The sequence below is a fragment of the Manihot esculenta genome, chromosome 17 (assembly GCF_001659605.2).
Source record: "Manihot esculenta cultivar AM560-2 chromosome 17, M.esculenta_v8, whole genome shotgun sequence".
NCBI lineage: Eukaryota > Viridiplantae > Streptophyta > Magnoliopsida > Malpighiales > Euphorbiaceae > Manihot > Manihot esculenta.
In genome coordinates this window covers 5,796,822-5,818,421 of record NC_035177.2, presented here as the reverse complement: position 1 = coordinate 5,818,421, position 21,600 = coordinate 5,796,822, and the positions used below count along the sequence as shown (strand labels likewise).

Sequence of the window (21,600 nt, the reverse complement as noted above, 5' to 3'; positions counted from 1 at the left end):
TATACATTATCATTTGATATTATCTCTCTTTATTATCCCACTTTTTTTGCAATAAATTAATAGAACAAATTATTGAAATTAAAACAACTCAAATAATATATGCATGGAAAGAATACATTAATAAAATACATATTAAAAAAATAATATTACTCTATATTTTAAAATTTAAATAATGGTATTTTCATTGCGATAGTAAATTATTACTTTAATAATATTTTTTAGTATAAATCATTCAATATTTAAAATTTATTAATTATTATTTTAATATTATTAAAACAATAATTTAACCATCGTTTAAAACAATTATAAAGAAATTTTACTTTTATTTACTATATATAATAATATATTTTAATAAAAAATTATTTTACTTTTAATAAAAATATCATTTTAATCATATTTTTTATTTACTATAAAAGAATAATTAAACTATTATTACAATTTAAAATATATAAGATAATTTATAAGTATTCTCTTAAATTTATTTTTACAGTATAATATCCTACAAAGTATAAATTAAAAATAAATAAATATTTACATTAATTATTTTTATATTTAAAATTTTCAATTTTTTATAAGAAAAGTCAAACCACTTTAATTTAGTATAATTCTAATCAAAACAACTAATCTGAACATAGTAAAGTTAACCGTTAACTACAATATAGTTTCTACGGTCTTTTAATAATAAATATATACTTTTTTAAATAAAATTTAATATTAAAAATAAATTTATATATTTTATATTTATCATATATAATAATAAATATATTATATATGATAAATATTTCTTATAAATAAACTCCTATAATATAAATATCATATACAAATATTATATATCAAAATATTTTATTAAATGTTGATACCCAAAACATTTTATTTTATTTTAAATTTTAAATTTTCATTAATATATTGATAAGTATATAAAATATAAATAAGAATAAGTAATGAATTAAAAAATATTATTAAAATAAAAATATTTATTTTAAAATTATTTTATTAATTAAATAAAATTTTATGAATTATATTATAATTTACTGTTAACTTTTTAAATTTTAATTTAGTGTCTTTAGTATAATCATTACAAATCGAAAATATTTATCTTTTTTATTTTAGATTTTATGTTTTCAATATGAACATAAATAACGTAAACGTTTAATTTTTTTATTTTTTTTAATAAATCCATGCCAACTACATTTTTTTTATAATTAATTTCTAATATTGTTAAATACAATAAAAAAAATTAATAAATCTATGCCAACTATATATATTTTATAATTAAATTCCAATATTGTCAAATACAATGAAAAATAAATTGAGTAGTTTCTTGTATTAAATCAAAAATTAAAATATAATTATTAAATTTAAATCAAATTTAATTTATCTAAAAGTTAACTCAAGAAAAAAAGTAGTTAACATTCTTATAAAGAGCATATTAGCTCAATCTCAAACTAATGTGAAATTCAACATGCTCTTTTTTTTTTTTCTTTTGAAATAGGGGGTTGGGGGAGTCGAACCTTAGACCTCTCAGGTCTATCAGGATGCACTTTTCACCAGGTTAAGCCTCGGAGTGCTTCAACATGCTCTTTTTAGACTCATAACTTTATTAGAATGTAATATATTTAAGAGATATCCAATATCAGTGGAAAGACTATGACATCTTATTAAATGTAAAATAGACCTAATTTATTTTAAAAGTTAATTCTCACAAAAAAAAAATATAAAACTCTTATAAATAACACATTAAATTAGACATGTGAGATTTAATAATAATATTTTTTTAATCTCAATAATAATATTTTTTTTAAATAAAAAATTAAAAATTAAAAATATAAAATTTGAGATTTCTCAAATTTACTTCAATACAAATCATCACCGCCGGATTAAACCTGTGCAGATTTAACAATAATGTTAAACAGCTGATACAAAGGAAAAAAGAAACACCATTTATTTTGCTGACATAATATACCCGTTAAATACAAATTGACAGGTAAAATGGGACCTAGACCATTAAATGAGTTCATAACTGCAATTTAATATCATACTGATCATTTTGCAGCCGAAAGACACTGCAATATGTGTCACATTATCTGCCAATCCTTCCAAATCCCACCACACAAACTACCAAACTAAACCTCAAAATGGGTAAATTACTCGCACATAAAATTTGTATTCTTACAGAAATAACAGAAATTAATAATGCCACAAAGCTCTCACTTCATGACACGAGTTTGTAACACTAAGCATAAATATCGAGCAACTCCGTTTTCGTTTTCAGAATAGCTGGATCGAACATTTCTGGACATAACAGAGAAGCAAGCAGTGTAAGGGGTGGCAGCATTAAATTATTATTTATTAATTCAATCATCCTACATTGTGAGACCCACAAAGTAATAAAATTGGAAGGATTTATATATATCAGGCCACAATCAGCATGCGACCACGTTAATTGATAGTTCGTGAAATCAAGTTGGAGAATCAACCTGAGTCACCCATAACGAGTCAACTCGAACCATCAAAACCAAAGGCAAAACAATTACCAATAGGTAGTTATCTGTATGCAGATTAAAAAAATGAATTCCAATGGAAAGTTTTGCATGATAAAACACTGAGATGGCTAATGGCTGTATAGTTTGATTATTGGATAAAGCCGAGAACTAGTTTATTGTAATGATAATCGATAAATGATTTTAATTTATATAGTTTAATTATTGATAAATTATGTGTAACAGATCAGCTATTAGTTGGTCTTCTTAGAACTTGTCAAATACTGTTTGAATACTTATCAATTATCAACTGCATCTAGCAGTGAAACCAAACACAACGATTTAGTTTTTCTTAGACTGCAAAATGAGAGCTAAGAGATGCAAAAGCATAACAAGCATGTTTTATCTATCCTTCAACGCTTACTATAATCATGACTTTATGAAATAACCAAGGTGAAGTAACACAATAGCATGCGAAAGTTGGCTGAAAGCAAATATTACAAGAGCTTGCAATTTTATGAGATTTGGCTTAGATGCCAGGATAGAAACTTCAGAGAAATTTCTGGTACTGAGATCGCGCTTAAGTGCTCAATTGGGTATGGTTTGCATTTTGGAGCAATCAATTCTTATTTCTACAACACCAGGTACACTTTGATCATAAGCTCAATAAGCTCAAATCATCAAATTTGATTAAGAAGAACTAACATTGTATCAATATTTCAAAATATTTCTTGAAATAGCACCTCAAAAATACAACTAAACCTTAATATCAAACAAGTTGCATCGGCTACATGGACCTCTCTTTTTTTTTTTTTTTTGCCATTCAGCTCAGTTAGACGCAATGCGAGCATTAGTATCTAAATAGCACCTCAAAAACAAATGGGATGTGGAGAAAAGAAAGAAAGACGACTTCAAAGGTTGAAATAGAAGAATCATATCCTTTCTGCCCTAGAAAGTAATGCAGTCAAATATGTGCAAAAAAATAAAATAAAGCAGCACTCCTTTCATATATGCAACATCTCATATTTAATTAGCCATCAACGCCTGAAGTATATATAATAGATAAACTTCTATGCACAATAAGCTTACATTAACATCACATTTTAAAATCATCCCAAATCACTGACCTGACCGGACCTGACCTGACAAAGACAAATGAGGCAGGTGTCAAGCCTACTATCATCTTCCAATATCAACATTCTTCCAGCAATAAAATAGGTGGTAATTGAACTGTGACTTGCTGGATATACTTCTGTGATGCCCTTATAGATCTGCAACAGCAGAAGCTGTGAAAAGGTTACCAAAGAATATAGATAATAAGACCTCCTAATCACAACATTTGAGGTTTTGAACTACCACATCAACATTACAACTTGAACATTTTCCAGTCTATATCCAGCAACCACTTTGCATCTGTAGCACATTCATTCATCCAGAGTGGTAATAACCAATTTAGTTTTTCTTTCTTCTTGCTTCAGCCTTCCAATCTCTTCTACCAAGACTGGTTTTTGTTTCACCTGACATGCTAAGAGAATTCTCTGAATGGCTTTTCCTCTCTATGAGTGGTTGTATTGCTACTTCAGGGACCAAAGAGTGTGTCTGACTTTCACTATTTAAGGTCACACCAGAAATAACAGCTGCACTTGCTTCTTGTAAACTTTTACATGTATGAGCTCTTCTTGCATCTTTTTTCCAATTTCTTTTACAATAAACACGGGTAATGTAATTGTTATGGTTTCCATTAATTTCCAGTTCCCCTTGTGGTATAGATGACTGGTTTGTGACAGAAGATTTTTCCATATCTGCTTCAAGGCGTTTTCGGGCCCTGTACCTACGTTGCCGTTCTCGGTTCTTTAGACGACGAGTCATCATATCGTTACGGCTCCTAAACCTCTCTTTTTGTTCCAGAGGCTTCATAATATCACTATCTTGTGTTCCAGTTGCATTCAGATTTGGCCTGTTCTCCATTTTGTTTGTTAAGTGCGACTGCAGGCATAAAAGTATATAGAATGGACACTTATTACAGCTCTGCACATGAATTTTGATTTGATGGAAAGCAATCATGTTTAATATGATCGCAACACAGCTTTACTACATACATGCAACCACTTTTTATTCCATTAGTCCAACATCTCAAATGCATGGTAGGAGAACAAAGAAGGTAAGATTTTCCATATCATGTACAACAAACAGTCAATGAGGTGGAAACAAAGAAAATTGATCTGTTGTAAGCTCTCACATGGAATCTAATGATCATCAAATGCAATCCCTTTTATATATGAAGATTAAAGCGAAGAACAATCATTACCTATGATGCATTTTGCATGATATGCTATGACATATTTGCCTTTTTACCAACATATATCCAAACAGAGAAAGCACTGTGTACATATAATCAGACAATCAGAGAAAGCACTGTGTACATATAATCAGACAAACTTTCTTATAACTCATAATAAGACCTAAGAAAACTGGTGAGTATAGATAATGTATTTTTATCATACTGAGACCTAAAACATAATAAATATTCATAATAATCTGCAACACGTGGTGTATATATATATATATATATATATATATATATATATATGGGCAATCAAGTAAAGGTCACTGGGCAAAAACACCATTGATGATCTTGTATGCAGCTCAATGTTCCCAATAAATAGTCAATTATTGGATTCACTCCAACATAAATTAGCAGACCATTATGTTTCACCTATGTTAAGATCTTTCTCAGTGATGGTACAAATTTTCTCTCCTTTTCTATCAAAACAATGCTCCATTTAGGAGCATTCTTCTAACCTCCACAAAATTAGGGTATAACAATTTCTACCTACATGTCCCCTAAAAAGGGCAAAATAGAAAAATCCAAACAGCTAGTCAGATAAAATAACCACACAAAATAAACAATTTAGGGTTTGATAATTTTTCTTTCCTGCTTCCCCCATCTCCAGTCACCATTCAAGTCCTACAAACGATCTACTCATAAAAAATTGAATAGTTACTTGCATACATTTTAAGGAATTAAATCAGACCCAGAAATGATATTAGCCACAACAAATGAAAAGAACCATAAAAGCATTCCCCTTAAAAACTAATTCGGCTTTAAAAGCTACAAGAAAACCAACCAAACTCCCTGATACGAATAGCAAGAAAAAACTTTCAGAAACAGCAAAAAACTATGAAATGATTTCATTGATAACAGGAAAATCACTTAGCTAAATTAGAAAAAGATTAGAATTAAGAATCCATAAGTAGTATATAATTTACCAACAATGTCTAAGGAGCAGTACCTCATGCAGCCAACTCATACAAGTAGAAGTTGCTCTGCGAGACAAAGATGGATTTGAAAGAGTCAGTTGCGTATATGTAGGAGCTTCAAGCTGAGAAAGCGGTGATCGTGGGTTCCAAGACAAAAACTCTAACAAAGGCTAAGCAGAACTCAAGCATCAATGGGGTGGTGGCGCAGTTGGCTAGCGCGTAGGTCTCATAGCTTCTGAGTTATCCTGAGGTCGAGAGTTCGAGCCTCTCTCACCCCACAAGACTTTCGTTTTTGTTATTAAAAACCCTTTTATAATTGTTTTTGCCTAATTAGTGAAAAAAAATAATGATAATCCACTGGAATTTCACATGCGGAATTACATAAAGCTCTAATATACTCTTCTATTTTTTTTTTTCGCCTCATAAATATAATTTTACTTGTTTTCATAAAATTTAAGAAAAATTAACTCTTTATTAATTTTGTTTTGATATTAAAAAAATTAATTAACATTTGTTCGATTTTGATTCTAATACGGTTTTAACTAAAAATCAAAATAACTAAATTTTTTTATTATTTAATTTTTAAAAATTAGACTTAGACCAAATTTTAATATAATTTTTAGTGTAGTTCTAAGAAATTTATGTACTGTTTATATTTTGATTGTATTTTAACTTTAATTTTAATTTAATTTTGAGTTTCAAAATTTGATGATTTCATATAAAATTATAAAAGTTTTATATTTATTTTAAAAAGTAAATAATTAATATTAAAATAATAATAAAAATGATAATATTAACATTAGACAATAATATTATTTGATAAATATTTTCCTCTTCCTAGTCCATGATAGATCTGGTTTTCTTCTGGGTCCCTTCTTGCTGGGCTCCCTGATGGGTCTCTTCATGTTTTACCTGGTGAAAGGACCTGTAAAATAAGAAAGAATGGTCAGGGGCCTACCGGGTGTGCCCCGGCAGAGGCCCTCCGACGCTCAAGTCAGATTTTATGGCTCAGAGTAGTATATTTAGGCAAGGGTTACAGAAAGAATAAAAATGGTGTCCAGGAAGGAAAAGGAAGAAGAAGAGAGCCCCTTCTGCGTGGCCTCTACCGTAATATATATATCTGTCTCTCTACCACAATGCTAGCTGTCTTCTGTCGCCTAGCTCCGTATGTACGGATGTGTCAGGCGCCTGCTCCATGCGTAACGGCCATTAATTCTCCTCTGATACGTATGATTCTCCTCTGATACGCATGCGGAAGGACCTACCAGCGGGGCATCTTGGTCATTTTCCCCTTTCCGGGCTGGGTTGAATGGTAGGGCTGAAGTTGAGCCTGGTGAGGGCCTGATTACTGGGCCGAGAGGTTTGGGCCGGTTTGATTGAGGAGTCTAGGCGGAGTCCGGCCCTGTGACTGAGCGGGCTGGACCTGGCTCTCGAGGGGAATATTGAAGTCTTCGGATCATGGACTGTTTTCATGGGCCTGGCCTTTATACCGGGGTGAAGAAATCCAGAGATCATCATTATTAATATTAAAAATATATCACAGGTAATTCCCAATAAGAATACTAATTATATTATTTTTTATATAATTATTTAATTATATAATTTTAATTAATAGATAAATGTGTAATTAATATTTGATATAATTCAACATTCACCCAAAAATTTTAAGAGATTGATTATTGTTTATTAGCTCCCAATGATGACATGTTTGTAACACAAAACATCCAAACATTCGGATTCGGACTTGGTTACGCAGCATTCTTTCTTAGATGCTTAATATTTGGACTTCTGAAGACTTACCCATTATCAGATAGAGTCTAGTCATTTTTATATAATTGTTCACAATTATTACACAATGATTATCAGAATTCTTACAAACATGGAATTTCTTATCTACTAGCCAATAAGTTCTAGATTTTAAGAAAAACGGCTAATTAACTCTATTTTTTTACAATATTAAAGCAATTAGAATACAGAGTTTAAGATACACAATTCTAAAATACTCATACTGTTTCTTACTTACTATAACACTCACCCGATTCAATCAAATAATGACTACTTACGCGTCAAAGTGGTTGTCCACAAGGCACCTGCCACCTCATTTTTTCCTTTTTACAAGTTATCAACTCATAAAGGATAAAATTCAAGTAACATTATTTAGTTCCATTGTTGGAATTCAAAGAGTTCATCATCTCATTTGGAGAATTCGACCTATATTTCATTTCATTTGCCTTTTTTCCATAATCCTTTATTGCTTTCAATGATTGAAAGCTCACGAGTTATTTCCAAATCTGCTGCAAACAGGACTGCCACCGTCCCTGCTCCAATAGGAAGTGGACAAAATACTCTCCCATCTGCAACAGAGATGGACCTTAATGCTATGAACAATGAGTAGATGATTTAATATTTTAAAAGGTTGCAGACAATGCTAGAGCAATATAAAGCTACTGAAGAGGCTTTCTAGGAAATTGTTAGAACTAAAGAGAAGACATTCCAAAGAACCACCAAGACTAGGGGAAAGGCTCCCTATGGCACCGTAAGAACTAAAAACGTAAACTCCAAAGGCAAAAGCAAGTTGGAAAGTGAGGAGTCCTCAGACGAGGCACCATGAAATATGGACTGAAAGCTCTTACAGGCTGTCAAGAGGTTCCAAAAGGAGTAGGAGGATAATTTTGAGTTAGGAGATGCCTTGCCCTTATCTGAAGAATTACCGTTGGAGACTTTCTCCTTAGATTTTAAGTTACCAAGCCTGGATAAGTACGATAGGAACACTAATTCAAGAAGCCATTTGACTATCTTCAAAACTATAATGCAGCTGTAGAATATCAATGTTTCATGCTTTGTCAAGTATTCCCTTCTATGCTGACAAGTTTGGCACGCAAATGTACTAGCACCTGAGTTCATATTCAATCCATAATTTTAATCAGTTGCAATTGCTTTTAAATTTAAGTTTATAAAAGTATTCTTCCAAAGAAGCTCTCCTTGAACCTTTGAAAGATTCAGCAGCGCAAAGGTGAGTCTTTGAAAATTTGTATTTCATGATTCAATACTAAAGCTATACATATTGAAAACTTAAACCACAAAATAGCATGTGAAGCATTTAAGAATGGGGCCAAAAACATCAAATTTATGGACTCCTTGATAAAAACCTAGCAGCCACCTATCAGCAGCTAATAGAGAAGACCCAAAAATATATAATCTTGGATGACGAGGCCTAAGCCTTAAAGGAAGACAAATTAGAAACCAAACAAAGTCCCAAAAGCCAAATAGGCAGATCATGAAAATGAAAGGAGGAGCTACTCAATGTCCTAAGGAGGGGATGGCCGAGTAAGTATAGAAATTACACTCAACTAAATGTCTCACATACGTATATTCTCATATGGATCAAAAAGAACGACAGAGAATTAAGTGGCTTACAAAGCTTAACCTGGAAAAGCAAGTAGGAAGGACAGAACCAACTACTGCCAGTTCCATGAACACCATAGACATATCACGAAGGAATGCATGCAATTGAAGGATGAGATTGAAAGGCTCATAAAGGATGAAACACTAAGGAAATTCACTAGAAAGGACACAGATGAGAGGAAGACATATCCTGATACAAGAACCCAGGTAATCCTAATAATAATGAACCCCTAGGTGTAATTCACATGATTGTAGGAGGCCCAAGCAGCTATAAAGGCAAGAATAAGCAGGCATCCAAGGATGTGTTATTAGTGGAAAAGGATACATGGGAAAGGCAGGAGGTAACATTCAACCTAAATGATAGGGTGTCCGAGTAATCAGATAATGACTCACTAGTAGTAAGTATATGACTTAATAGGTATGAGGTGAAACAAGTTCTCATTAATACTAGAAGCTCAATAAATCTCCTAACTCTTGATGTCTATAATAAGTTAGGACTAGATGAGAATATTGTAACTAAGGTTTCAAATCCTTTGGCGCAGTTAGGCAACAAAACCATGGCAGTTCAGGCAACCACGAACCTTCCTCTTGTACTGTGTGATAAAAAGTATAAGCATGAGGTGTATGCAGAGTTTGTAGTAGTACATATTCCAGTAGTTCACAATGTCATAGTTAGATGGTCAGCCCTAGATTGCCATAGGATAGTAATTAACATGGATTATTTATGTTTAAAGTTACCAGTTCCAGGTGAAATCACCATTGGCAGTCAAAAGTCTCCCCAGGGATGTTATAGGCATTCCATGAGAGAATATGGGAAAAGCAACCATGCTTATCGATTTACTAGAGAAGCTTGAGTCTCATACTGTAATACCCGGCTAGACTCCGGCATCAGAATTCCTATCGTCCGGTGGAATCTCGGATGTCGGAACCCTCAAGGGTAAAATCATGTTTTTATGAAATATTTTCATGTATTTTATGGTTTTAAGTAAGAAAGAAATTGAGTTTTGAAAGAAAAAGACTATGGAAGGAAATCCATGTTCGGCCGCCGAACCTCATATTCGGCCGCCGAACATGGTGCAGTTTAGGGAGCACCTTTGGCCTCCGAAGGTGGTCTGGCCAGCCACCTATAAAAGGCCCCGTGTCCGAAAATGGGCGAGTTTTCTTCTCTATTTTCGGTCAAAGGTGAGTCCATGCCCTCCCATGGTTAGTTTTGATGTTTTCCTTCAAATCCTATAAGTTTTTAATAAGTTTTAGCTTGATTTTGAAGTTTTTGAGCAAAGAACAAGGTTTTGAAGCTTGGAGACCCCGGAGCTTGATTTCTCCCATCTCCGAGTTTGGATCGCCTCTCCTCTCGATCTTCAAGAGGTAAGTGGAGATCCTACCCTTCCCTTATGTTTTAAACAAGTTTTATGAAAGATTATGGGGTAGAAATTCATATTTAGGATAATTGTGATAATGTTAGGGTTTTATGACTGCTACCGGCGCTAGGATCTAGATCGGCTTAAGACCGCCGGGACCCGTAGCAAGCCTGACATACAACCTGTAAACCTGTTTAATCCCATACATGATCAAGAATTACATAAAAATTTTGAATTTTCTCGTTCAATCACCAAACTCAACCTGTGCATACACAACTTATGATCATAAGCATCAAACCCCACACTGGAGTCCTCAACAAATACTCCAATGGGGTAACATAGCATATAATAAGTTTGGTCTACATAAAACATCATTAAACCATTATATTTGAAAGATCATGTATCAAAAGGGATTAAAATACTAGGGTCAAGCACAATTCTATCCTTAATACAATTCTTAACATTTCATAACTATTCAATACATTACATTACAATATTCTCATGTCCACAACTGTCTATTACATAACATACTTTACTCTTCTTAACCTTCTGGCCTATCCCGTACCTGCATACCTGGGGGATTAGGGAAATGGGGTGAGCTACTAGAGCCTAGTGAGCAAAATAATAAAACATTATATTTAAAACATATGATATCATGGAATGCATCACATCACAAACAAATCACATCAAGGATGAATTTGTCACCAATAGCTCTCCACACATTCCAATAGTGCCAGGGGCGTAGAATGGGCCTCACTGGTCTTTCTCTTACATAGTGCCAGGGGCGTAGAATGGGCCTCACTGGTCTTCCATACCGTACGATATCATATCATAGTGTGGGCTAAAGGATCATCCAACATTCATCCACATCAACAACATAATATGCAATGCAACAAATTCGTGAATTCTAATGCAAGCACCTTAATATATCTCATGGCATTCATGATGCGTGAATCATGCTAAAACTTTCATCATTTACTTTGAAACATAAAGAGTTATTCTACTCACCTTAGGCTAGCTCTGACAAGACTCTGAAGCAGCTGACTCACTGCTAGGGTCCTCGGTTCCTCGGGTCCGAACCTACGCAGGTGGACTCAAATGAGGGACCAAACATACATGAACATGACTCTAAAATACTCCCCAAAAACCCCTGAAAACACCTTAAAACAATCATAAAAATTATGCAAAGGAAGGCTGAATAGGGCACTTTCGGCGGCAGGTTCGGCGGCCGAAAGGCCCTCCAGAGCCGAAAGTCATGCACCTTCGGTGGCACTTTCGGCGGCCGAAGGTTCCCTCCAGAGACGAAACTCATGCATGTTCGGTGGCACCTTCGGCGGTCGAAAGTCCCTTCCAGAGCCGAAAGTCCACTTTTGGGGGCAGGGTTCGGCAGCCAAAGGCTGGCCTCCACAGGCAGGTTCGGCGGCCGAAAGGGCCTTCGGCTGCCGAACCTGGGTCCTTTCAAAGTGGCAGAACCCAGCCTTTAACATGCACAAATGCCTCCCCTTCGGCTGCCGAACCTGGGTCCTTCCAAAGTGGCAGAACCCAGCCTTTAACATGCACAAATGCCTCCCAAACATCACAACTCAACCAAAATACTTCTAAAGCATGCATACACACATACAAAAGCTCCTAAGGGTTCCAAACTATCCTAAACCCTAACTACAACACATCAAACATGCATAAAAAATCCACATTGCTCATAAACACAACATAAACCAAAAACTCAACATAAACCTATACATGCATTTCTACCCCAAGAAACTTCATGAAACTCAACTAAAACATGAAAAGAAGTGTGGATCTACTCTTACCTCTTGAAGATCGAGAGGGAAGACGATCCAACTCGGAGATGGGGGAGATCTCGCTCCTTGGGTCTCCAAGTTCCAAAACTTGCTCTTTTGCTCAAATATCTTCAAACCAAGATAAAACTTGTTAAAACATGAAAGATTGGAGGAAAAACCATAAAAAATGACCATGGGGGAGCATGGACTTACCCTTAGCCGAAAATGGGGAGAAAGCTCGCCCATTTCGGCCATGGAGTCCCTTGATAGGGCTGGCCAGACCACCTTTCGGCAGTCTAAAGTGCCTCCAAAACTCATGCAAGTTCGGCGGCCGAACCTTGGCCACTTTCGAAAGCCTAACTTGCCCCCTAAACTATCCCACGTTCGGCGGCTGAACTTGAGGTTCGGCGGCCGAACTTGAGGTTCGGCGGCCGAACCTGAAAATGTCTCCATGATCTATTTCATTCAAAACTCGATTTCTTTCTTGCTTAAAATCATAAAATACATTAAAACATTTTATAAAAATATGATTTTTCCCTTCTAGAGGTTTCCGACATCCGAGATTCCACCAGACGGTAGGAATTTCGATACCGGAGTCTAGCCGGGTATTACACCTGTGGTGGCATGTTTGGCCGCCTAAGCTCGCCCCCGAAAGTTTGGACTTTTGGCTCTGGAGGGGAGTTTCGGCTGCCGAACCTGCCGCCGAACATGCATGAGTTTCGGATCTGGAAGGCACTTTCGGCTGCCAAAGGTGCCGCCGAAGGTGCATGACTTTCGGCTCTGGAGGGACTTTCGGCCGCCGAACCTGCTGCCGAAAGTGCCCTGTTCAGCCTTCCTTTGCATGTTTTCTATGATTGTTTTGTGATGTTTTAGGGGGTTTTGGGGGAGTTGTTTAGAGTCATGTTAGTGTATGTTTGGCACCTCATTCGAGTCCACCTGTGTAGGATCGGACCTGAGGAACCGAGGAGCCCAGCAGTGAGATAGCTGCTTCAGAGTTAGATCAGAGTCAGCCAGAGGTGAGTAGAACTGAACTATGTTTTAAAATAATAAAGTTTTGAGCATGTTCATGCATCACGAATGCCATGATATATTTTAGGTTGCTGCATTAGAATCTCACGAATATGTTGCATTGTATAATATGTTGTTGATGTGGATGGATGTTGGATGAACCATTAGCCCTCAATATGATATGATGATTAATGAAAGTCCAAGGCTGCCCATGTCCACGCGTCCTGGCACTTGTTATGTATGATTTATGAAAGTCCAGGGCTGCCCATGTCTACGCATCTTGGCATTGTGTTATGATTAAGAGGAAGTCCTGGGGAGCTCCATCGAGGGCCGGTCACATTGGATATGTAGAGGGTTATTGGTGACAAATCCATCCGTGATGTGAATTGTATGTGTTGTGATGCATTCCATGAAAGCATAATTTACATATATGTTCTTTTGTTCTGCTCACTGGGCTTTTTAGCTCACCCCCTTTCCCTTAACCCCAGGCTTGCAGGTTCAGGATAAATCAGGGAGTCTTCAAGGTTGAAGTCAAGTTAAATGTAATAGTTAAAGTGAACATGTATTGTAAAATGATTTTCTGCAATGTAATGTAGAGAATGTTTTATGGTTTAGTATTGTGCTTGGCCCGAATAGTAATGTTAGTTCCCTTGTACATGATCTTTTAATGAAATGTTTTATGATAAGAAATGATAGTCCAAGCTTAATGTATGTTATGATAACCCACTAGAGCATTTGATGAGGGCTCTAGTTTGGGATTTTATGTTTATGATTTTAGTGCATGCTCAGGTCAGGCTTGGAATATGGAAGGTTTTTAAATTTTTATGAAAATGTATGATCATGTATGGGATGTTATCAGGTATATAGCAGGTATAGGAGGCTTGCTACGGGTCCCGGCGGCCTTAAGCCGATCTGGATCCTAGCGCCGGTAGCGGTCTGATTTTCGGATCGTTACACATACAAAACCGGAGCCAATAGACCTGATCAAAGAAATAAAGCTAGAGGCTAGAAAAAAGGTACATTTTGGTTCTACTTTAGATGGGAAAGTTAAAAAAGAGTATGTTCAATGGTAAAGTTGTGTGTCTCTTTTTTCAATGTTTCTCATGCTATCTCAGGATTTAATTTTTCCACCTGTATCATTTCTATGTTGAAATGTGCGATAAAGCTCCTTAAAGACTCGCCCTCTCCTTGCGGATATTTCACAAGTTAGAGGAGAATTTTTTTTTTTTGAGATATACAAGTAATAAATCTGGATTTAAATAATGTGGCGAATTGCGTAAAGTTATGAATTAAACCTGAGCTCAGATGTTGGTACTATTTCTGAGTTAAACACGTGAGTGTTGACAAAAATACTCCGCACAACACAAAATCGTTAACATCCTGGAACTACATGGTCGTCCTAAAGATCATCCAATGAATTTTGGGATCTGCTATTCCATCATATTTGTCCAAGCTAGGTAGCTTAAACTTGATTGAAAAAGTTTCCACCAAAATTTGTGAAAGAGGCAAGGCATCCTCTATGCCAAAGTCTTCCTTTTATTCCTTCTAATACCTTTGAACAGCCCGTACCAGTTTTCAGTCCACACCTTTTGAAGCATCGTCTGTTTCATCTTCTTCGACCTCGGCCTTCCCTTTGGACCATTTTTTAATTGCCGTTGTACAAGTCCTCAGGGTGTCGACGAGGGCTTCTTCCCTTTTTCTAGAAGCCGTGACTAATGCCTCCCCTCGAGCCTTGTACTGCTCAAGAGAATCCTGCAACTTCTAAATGTATTGGAGCATCTGCTCGTTGGTCAAGTTATTGAAATCTACTTCATTGACCATTGAGGGTGTGTTTCGCCCACTATTAGGGATGGAAGAGATGATGATGCCCTCATTGGTAGTAACCTTATCAGCAACTTCTGAACTATCGGCTATTTCAAAGGAAAAAAGAGAGATTTCTTTCTAAGAAAAATTGAACAAGAGACCTGGCTTGAATTCAAATGAACAGAAAGGATTCAATGGATCTCCTAGTGGCAGAACCCAATGATGTTGCAGAAAGTAAATTGATGACGTGACCGAAGCAGAACTGTATTGTGATTGGCTGAACTTTCAAGAAAGAGAACGTGATATGGTGGGTGCCCACAACAGCCACTCCAACACTCAAGTCAGTAAGTTGAAGAGAAGTGTAATACCCGGCTAGACTCCGGTATCGAAATTCCTACCGTCCGGTGGAATTTCGGATGTCGGAGACCTCTAGAAGGGTAAAACCATGTTTTCATAAAATGTTTTAATGTTTTTAATGATTTTAAGTAAAGAGGAAAGGAGTTTTTGAATAAAAACACCCTTGGAGGAAAACTGAGGTTCGGCCGCCGAAACTCAAAGTTCGGCCGCCGAACATGCATGCACTTCGGGAGTGCTTTAGGCCCCCGAAGACATAAGTGAGGAAAGTCCAGGTTCGGCCGCCGAACCTCAAGTTCGGCCGCCGAACATGGCATGCATGCGGAGGCACTTTCGGCCCCCGAACGTGGCCTGGCCAGCCACTATAAAAGGGTCCCTTAGCCGAAAACGGGCGAGCTTTTTCCCCATTTTCGGCCAAGGTGAGTCCTTCCGCCATTCCTCACCATCCTTGAGTTCTTTCCTTCAAATCTTTCAAGTTTTTCACTAGTTTTCATCTTGTTTTGAAGATTTTCGAGTTTAAAGCAAGTTTTGGGGGCTTTGAGGTTCAAGAACTCAAAATCTCCCACCTTCGAGTTTAGGTCGTCTCTCTCTCGATCATCAAGAGGTAAGAGCCGATCTTAAGCTCATTGTATGTTTTAAGTAAGTTTTAAGTTGTTCTATGGGGTAGAATGCATGTTTAGCTCATAGTTAGGTTTTTGAGTTAATGTTATGTTTTGGACAATGTATGTTGGTTTGTGTTGTTGTTGTGTGTTGTAGTTGGGGTTTAAGTTAGCTTGAGGCCCCTAGGAGCCAATGTATGTATATTTGCATGATTTGAATGAGTTATATGCATGTTGGAAGAGTTGGGAGGCAAATGTGCATAAAGGAGCCAAGTTTCTGCCCTTTGGCAGAAACCAGGTTCGGCAGCCGAAGGCACTTTCGGCCGCCGAACATGGCTGGGGAGGCAGGCCTTTCGGCTGCCGAAGTTGCCCCCGAAAAGAGACTTTCGTCTCTGTCTGGGACTTTCGGCCGTCGAAGGTGCCGCCGAACCTGCCTGGGTTTCGGCTCTGGAGGGACTTTCGGCCGCCGAAGGTGCCGCCGAACCTGCCCTGTTTTGCCTTCCTTTGCATGTTTTTGCATGTTTGTTTTGAGGTGTTTTAGGGGGTTTTTGGGGGATGTTTTAGAGTTATGTTCATGTATGTTTGGTCCCTCATTTGAGTCCACCTGTGTAGGTTCGGACCCGAGGAACCGAGGACCCCAGCAGTGAGTCAGTCACTTCAGAGTCAGTAGAGCTTCAGCCAGAGGTGAGTGGAATAACTCTTATGCTTTTAAATAAATAAACCAGTTTTAGCATGATTCACGCATCATGAATGCCATGAGATAATAGGGTGTTGCATTAGACTCACGAATATGTTGCATTGCATATTATGTTTGATGATGTGGATGGATGTTGAGTGATCCATTAGTCCCCCTATGCTATGATGATGATGATACGGTACGGAAGACCAGTGAGGCCCATTCTACGCCCCTGGCACTATGTAAGAGAAAGACCAGTGAGGCCCATTCTACGCCCCTGGCACAGTTGGACCATGTTATGTTATGCTATGTAAGAGAAAGACCAGTGAGGCCCATTCTACGCCCCTGGCACAGTTGGTCCATGTAGGGGACTATTGGTGACAAATTCATCCTTGATGTGATTAGCTGTGATGTGATGCATTTCATGTTATCATATGTTTTAAATGTTTTACTATTCTGCTCACTGGGCTCTTGTAGCTCACCCCTCTCCCTTAACCCCCAGGCTTGCAGGTACAGGGTAGTCCAGGAGATCAGCAAGAGTAATGAAGTCCTGGTTTCGTAATAGATAGAAAGTGGACATGACAAAATTTGTAATGATGTAATGTTATGATTAGCTATGTTATGTAATGATGATATTGAGGTTTAGAATTGTGCTTGACCATAGTCTGTTGTAATCCCTTGTTGATACATGATTTTAATGTCTATTGATGTTTATGTTTAACCAACTCAACTTATGATATATCGCCCATTGGGGCATTGATGAGATCCCACAGAGGGGTCAAGTTTATGTTTATGCTATGTATAGTGCATGCACAGGTTGAGTTTGGTGTATGAGGAAAAGAAAAGTTTTAATTTTTATGTATGATTGTTGATCATGTATGGGATTAAACAGGTTTACAGGTTATATGTCGGGCTTGCTACGGGTCCCGGCGGCCTTAAGCCGATCTGGATCCTAGCGCCGGTAGCGGTCCGATTTTCGGATCGTTACAGAATGGTATCAGAGCCCTAGGTTCATATGGTCGGACCTAGAGTGTCGGGCTCATAGATGTCATAGAAGGTCAAGCACAATAGGAAGATCATGTCCACTAGGATAGGATGTGGAGTCCTGTCTTGCATGATAATGTGAAATGCCATGACTTTATGCATGTGCATTAATGATATGCTATGCTATATGATGTTTGTGATGAGGGTTCATGTGTGCCCACATGAACCATATGATGATAATGCTTGCTTGATGTGTGCTGTTTTTCAGAAATAGGATGAGAGGAACTCGTCGATCTGCACGATTGACTGGAGTGCCACCTGAGGATGAGGGCATGAGCGCCCTCCTCCAGCATTGCCTAGGGCAATGTCTAGCAGGTCCAAAAGGGATAGAGCAGTGAGAGACCCTAGAAGGTCTTTGGATCTGGGTAGAAGCAGATCAGTAAGAGGAACAGTTCAGGGAGGAGTGTCAGAGGACATGGGGGATGATATGGATGTAGAGCAGAGGAGGGATGGCAGTTTGGGAGTTAGTATGTCAGAAGAGGGAATGAGAGAGTCCCAAGGAGGCACTCAGGCCTCGGGATTTGTTCAGCCACCCCACTACCCACACTTCTCACAACACCCCGGGTATTCGATGGGAGTCACATTGGATTACCATAGCTTCAGCCCTTATCCCACACAGATGCCATACCCACCCTACTACCCACCATACTCACAGTACCCAATGTATCCACCCCCACCTTACTATCCAAATCCAGAAAACCCTACCACAGAAAATGTTGCCCCACCTCCACCACCTACAAAACCAGCAGCCCCAGTTACTCAACCTTCTAGACCTAGCTCAGCCAGTGGGAGCAAGGTCAAAATGACCGACTACATGAAGTTGGGTGCTCCTCAGTATGAAAAAGGAGATGACCCGTTTGTGTACCTTGAGAGAGTGAAAGTGATCACAGATGAGATTGGGGCAGATGACAGTAGAGCCATTCAGATGGCTGGGTTCACACTCAAATGCAAGAAGGCCCGTGAGTGGTTCAAGAATTATGTGAACCCGAGAGTGGACAGCATGTCTTGGGAAGAGTTTGCAAACGAGTTTGCGGGATGGGCTTTCCCCGATAGCTCGAGGGAGCTAAAGATGATAGAGTTTGAGCAGTTGAGGCAGACGGATGAAATGAGTGTAGAAGAGTTCACAGACAGATTCTTGGAGCTGTTGCCATTTGCAGGGCAAAACCTTGACACAGACCAGAAGAAGTCAAGGAGGTATATCATGAAACTCCACTCCAGATATTCCTCCTTGATCCAGTTAACAGATAGGGAGAGCTTCCATGCCATAGTGGATATGGCCCGAAAAATGGAGGCCAGTGCCATCGTTCAGGGAACAGTTAAACAATCAGTGGCACAGCCTTCCGGTTCTAAGACCCCAGGCTCTTCTTCTTTTAGTGCAGCAGCTTCAGGCAGCAAGAGGTGGAGCAGTACCACCAAGAAGCAGAAGAAGAACAAGTTTTGGAACAAGGTTAAGTCCAGTCTGGGATTAGGGGGCGGCTCAAGCTCTGGCGCGGATAATGCAGTTTGTGCAAAGTGTGGTAGGCTACACAGGGGAGTTTGTCGGGCTGGGACAGCAGCCTGTTTCAGATGCGGGCAAGAGGGACACATGGCTCGAGAGTGTCCTAGGGCAGCTTTTGGAGTACAGTCTCAGCAGACAGCTTCAGGTAGTGTGGCTCAGCCAGCAGCTCCAGCCATGACTCAGGCTAGTGGCAGAGGCAGAGGGAGAGGGGCAGCCTCTTCTTCAGCGGGTTTCAGAGGTGAAGGTCCATCAGCTCCATCACGGATCTTCACGATGACTCAACAGGAGGCAGATGCATCTAACACCGTGGTGGCAGGTAATTTAGTCATTGGTTGTTCAGATGTGTATGCCTTAATGGACCCTGGTGCATCTCATTCTTTTATTGCTCCGAGAGCCGTTCAGAGGTTGGGGTTGATGATCTCTGAGTTAGAGTGTCCTCTCTGGGTCAGTGGACCCAAGTGTGATCCATCAGTGGCAGAGTTAGTCTGCCAGTGCAGTCCAGTCTTTGTTGAGGGAAGATGCCTTTCCGCCGACCTTGTGGTTCTAGATTTGACAGATTTTGACGTCATTCTAGGGATGGATTGGTTATCTACCCATGGTGCTATCTTGGACTGCAGGGACAAAGTAGTCAGGTTCAGAGGTCAGGATGGGTCAGAGGTTGTCTTCAGAGGAGACAGGAGAGGTACACCTAGAGGTCTGATATCAGCTCTTCAGGCTCGTAGGTTGCTTAGGAAGGGATGTCAGGGGTATTTGGCTCATGTGAGAGAGCTTAGCAGTCAGGTTAGAGAGCCCGCCTCGGTGCCAGTGGTTAGAGAGTTCTTAGATGTGTTCCCAGACGAGCTGCCAGGTTTACCACCTGCTAGGGAGATAGAGTTCGAGATAGAATTGATGCCTGGAACCCGATCGATCTCTATCCCTCCCTACAGGATGGCTCCAGCCGAGTTGAAAGAGTTGAAAGAACAGTTGCAAGAGCTGGTAGACAAGGGTTTCATCCGACCGAGTACCTCACCCTGGGGTGCTCCGGTCTTGTTTGTGAGAAAGAAGGATGGATCCCTTAGACTTTATATCGACTACAGGCAGTTGAACAAAGTCACTACCAAGAACAAGTACCCATTGCCAAGGATCGATGATCTATTCGACCAGCTAGCAGGAGCGGGTTGTTTCTCCAAAATAGATCTGAGATCGGGGTACCATCAGTTGAGGATCAGGGAAGAGGATGTGCCAAAGACAGCTTTCAGGACCAGATATGGGCATTTTGAGTTCCTTGTAATGCCGTTCGGGTTAACCAACGCCCCTGCAGCATTCATGGACCTCATGAACAGAGTGTTTAGCCAATACCTGGATCACTTTGTTATTGTCTTCATAGATGATATCTTAGTATATTCCAAGAATGCAGAGGAGCATGCCCATCATCTGAGGTTGGTTCTGCAGACCTTGAGGGAACATGGCTTGTATGCCAAGTTCTCCAAGTGTGAGTTCTGGCTGAGAAGCATTTCGTTCTTGGGGCACGTAGTGTCAGAGAATGGGATAGAGGTGGACCCCAAGAAGACAGAAACTGTGGCTAACTGGCCTAGACCCGCTTCAGTGACAGAGATCAGGAGTTTCTTGGGTTTGGCAGGTTACTACAGGAGGTTCGTTCAGGACTTCTCGAAAATAGCAGCTCCTCTGACCGGAATAACTAGGAAGAATCAGAAGTTTCTGTGGACCGACCAATGCGAAGAGAGTTTTGAAGAGCTTAAGAAGAGGTTGACTTCAGCACCAGTTTTAGCTCTGCCATCTAGTGAGGAGGACTTTACAGTCTTTTGTGATGCGTCCCGTGTGGGACTGGGTTGTGTACTGATGCAGAATGAGAGGGTGATTGCTTATGCCTCTAGGCAGCTGAAGAAGCATGAGTTGAATTACCCCATGCATGACCTTGAGATGGCAGCAGTAATCTTTGCACTCAAGATGTGGAGGCACTACCTCTATGGGGTAAAATGTGAGATCTTTACAGATCATAAGAGCCTGCAGTACATCCTGAGTCAAAGAGATTTGAATTTGAGACAGAGGAGATGGGTAGAGCTGCTGAGTGACTATGATTGCAAGATTCAGTATCATCCGGGAAAGGCGAATGTTGTGGCAGACGCCCTAAGCCGAAAGTCACTAGGCAGTCTATCCCACATCACGGCAGAGAGGAGACCAGTGGTGAAGGAGTTTTACAAGCTCATTGAGGAAGGTCTACAGTTGGAGTTGTCTAGTACAGGTGCTTTAGTGGCCCAGATGAAAGTAACACCTGTGTTTCTGGAGCAAGTGGCCCAGAAACAGCATGAGGACCCAGAGTTAGTGAAGATTGC

General features: G+C 38.9%; 1 protein-coding gene and 1 non-coding gene across 4 annotated transcripts; one reads left to right on the top strand and one right to left on the bottom strand.

The window, feature by feature from the left end:
* Window positions 1-1,917: 1,917 nt before the first annotated feature.
* On the bottom strand, window positions 1,918-5,944 carry LOC110604495. Of its 3 annotated transcripts, XR_006349099.1 has the most exons (3): window positions 3,837-5,019; window positions 3,608-3,766; window positions 1,918-2,292 (listed from the first exon to the last, which is right to left on the bottom strand). XR_006349099.1 is itself a non-coding variant. In XM_021742676.2 (2 exons), the coding sequence occupies exons 1-2, from the start codon at window positions 5,789-5,791 to the stop codon at window positions 3,933-3,935; spliced, it is 552 nt and encodes a 183-aa protein (XP_021598368.1). In that variant the 5' UTR covers window positions 5,792-5,944; the 3' UTR covers window positions 3,452-3,932. The 3 variants fall into 3 exon arrangements, 2 of the variants coding, with proteins under 2 accessions (XP_021598368.1, XP_021598369.1); XM_021742676.2 differs by lacking the exon at window positions 1,918-2,292 and adding an exon at window positions 5,774-5,944 and having other exon boundaries at window positions 3,452-4,466; XM_021742677.2 differs by lacking the exon at window positions 1,918-2,292 and adding an exon at window positions 5,751-5,803 and having other exon boundaries at window positions 3,452-4,466.
* Window positions 5,935-6,019, top strand: TRNAM-CAU. Its single transcript is given in 2 exon segments — window positions 5,935-5,972; window positions 5,984-6,019. It is a non-coding gene; the product is annotated as a tRNA-Met (tRNA).
* Window positions 6,020-21,600: the final 15,581 nt, after the last annotated feature.